The 2,430-nt window shown below is 67.1% G+C and overlaps 1 protein-coding gene across 1 annotated transcript; it reads right to left on the bottom strand.

Moving 5' to 3' along the window:
• Window positions 1–1,757: 1,757 nt before the first annotated feature.
• On the bottom strand, window positions 1,758–2,015 carry MNEG_13887 (hypothetical protein; the record flags this gene model as incomplete). Its single annotated transcript, XM_014037640.1, has 1 exon — window positions 1,758–2,015. One exon carries the CDS (start codon window positions 2,013–2,015, stop codon window positions 1,758–1,760), a length of 258 nt encoding a protein of 85 aa, XP_013893094.1.
• Window positions 2,016–2,430: the final 415 nt, after the last annotated feature.

Below are 2,430 nucleotides of genomic sequence, written 5' to 3'. Positions count from 1 at the left end.
GAGCAGCAAAGTGGCCAGCCCTGCACTTCAGTACTGTCGAGATATCTCTCTCTTGATGTGCAGCCAGGGCAGAGTATCAGCGCACTTGTCCGCAGAAATGTGCTATGATGTTGATAATTAGCATATAACGCGCATTGAATGGGCTATACAACGCCTACGATGGTGCACAACAGATTCGGGCGTGCAGGTCTACCATCTCGCACCATCGCGCACCACTGAGGCGCCATCGAGCCCAGAAATCTCCAACGGAGGCGCCAGCTCTGCTGTTTGCGCATTCGCGCCTGCCCGACGCATCAGGTTGCAAGCGCTCGCGTGGGCGGCTGTCGCCCAGCGGCTGCAGGGCCCTGTGCATCCCATCGTCTGCGCCTTCGGGCTGTGCTGCGGATGAGATGTATACATATCACTTCATCCGCGCCACCAGCCGTCATGAACGCTATGGGCCTGCTGCCAAAATGTGCAATGCAGAAGGATATGAGATGGTTCGCGCCGCTTCTGCCTTCAGGGCCGGCGCGCAGGCGGGCAACGCCCAGCCCCTGCATGCGGGAGAGTGGCTGCGCACCATTGGGGGATGCGGGCCGCGGCCTCGTGTCAGCGCCACGGCGCCGCGCCCCTCCCCGCGGCCGCTGGCTTGGGACGGCGGCCACAGAGAGGGAGGCTCGCGCGCGGGGCGTTTATGCTCGTGGGGGCGGCCGGCGACCCCCCCAGTCATGGCAGCGGCGGACTACCGCAGGGCAAAGCGCTGCCTTGCATCCGACGCGTATTTTTGATGCAAAAGAGGAGCTGAAGCTTGGTGTGAGCGATCGAAAGCGGTTCGACGCTGGCGGGTACGGAAGCGTGTCCCAGCCGCAGCGGCAGACGCGGCGCTCGCTCAAGCTAGCAAATTATGTGGGGGACACTCTCTTGGGTGTGATAGCTGGAGGCAAGAGAGTGCGACCGGCGGGCGCTGATTGTCAACTTTATTATTGGAATAGTGTGTGATTGAGGCGGCAAAAGGCCCGCCTGGCGAGCAGGGGCCCTACCAGGCCGTGAAGCCAGATGCGGCTTTGTAAGACAGGGCGGGCAGATCATGCGCCGCCGGCCGCAAACGGCCCGCGAGCGGCCACAGGTTGACGCGAGGCGAGCGAGGCCAGGAGGCAGCAGCGCGCGATGCAAGAGAGGGCTATAGATTGGTGTGAGCGATCGAAAGCGGTTCGACGCTGCCGGGTCGGAAGCGCGTCCGAGCCGCGGCGGCAGACGCGGCGCTCGCTCAAGGTAGCAAAATATGTGGGGGTCACTTTCTTGGGTGTGATAGCTGGAGGCACAAGAGTGCGATTGGCGGGCGCTGATGATCAACTTTTTTAGTGGAATACTGTGTGATTGAGGCGGCAAAAGGCCCGCCTGGCGAGCAGGGGCCCTGCCAGGATGGGCTTCGTGAGACAAGGCGGGGTGATCAGGCGCTGCCGGCCGCCCCGGCCCGGCCCGGGAGCGGCCACGGGTCACCGCGCGGCGAGGCCGGGAGGCAACAGCGCGCGGGCGCAGGCGGCGGGGCAAGGCGGAGGGGGCCGCGGCCGTCACAGGCGGCGCAGCGCCGGGCGAATCGGCCGAGGTGGGCAAGGCCGCCCTGCCGCTCTTCAGTCGCTTCACGTATCTCTTGGTTTCCTGGAGGCACCCCCTCTCCAGCCGCTTGCAAACATTAGAAGCTGGCGGGTCGGGTGCTCATAATCTCTCAATCCTCCGCACTTCTCGCGATCCTGGGCCGCGCCTCGACCTTCGCAGCCTCAAAACACCGACGCCGCCTTGACCACCGCCACGGCGGCGTTGTCCTCGTCGCCCCTCTCCTCCCCCATGACAGGTAGTCGCCCCACAGCTGCCCCCGGCCGCGCGCCGTGCGTCCAGCTGGTGCTGGTCTCTATCCTGAACAGCGGCTCGCCCGCAGGCGCCGCCGGCACCGCGCCGACGATGCCCCATCCCGACAGCGCCCACGCGCGCGGCGCGGCGCCGCCGCGGGCGCCGGGGGGCAGCGAGAGCGAGAGCATGGCGAGCGCGACGACAGGGGGTGGGCCGTGGTAGGAGGGCGGGCCGTGGTAGGAGGTCGGCGGCGTGAAGGGGGCTGTGAAGGTTTGGAGGTCTTGGTGGGCCGCGTCGAGGGCCGGGTCGTAGTGGGCAGACCAGTCGAGGACCCATCTACGCACAAGGCGGTGTGGAAAAGCGATTTAGCAATTGTTGCAGTGCTCCAGCATTGGGGTGTGAGGCCAGCTGCTGGGGCTGGGGTGTTGTATGGAGAGACTGAGCGGCAGCCCGCTGCCCGGGCCAACGAGGCGCGGCGCCGCGCGCCTGGCTGTGCAGTGGGCGCCAGCCGCGCCCGCTGGCGCACAGCGCGCCTCGGCCGGGCGCGGCGTGCCGAGCGCCGCAGAGAGCATGCACGGGGCCCGCGCCCCGCGCCCCGCGCCC

Source organism: Monoraphidium neglectum (genome assembly GCF_000611645.1).
Source record: "Monoraphidium neglectum strain SAG 48.87 unplaced genomic scaffold scaffold04112, whole genome shotgun sequence".
Classification (NCBI taxonomy): Eukaryota; Viridiplantae; Chlorophyta; class Chlorophyceae; order Sphaeropleales; family Selenastraceae; genus Monoraphidium; species Monoraphidium neglectum.
Note: the sequence above shows the minus strand (reverse complement) of the source record. Positions and strands in the feature narration are given on the sequence as shown.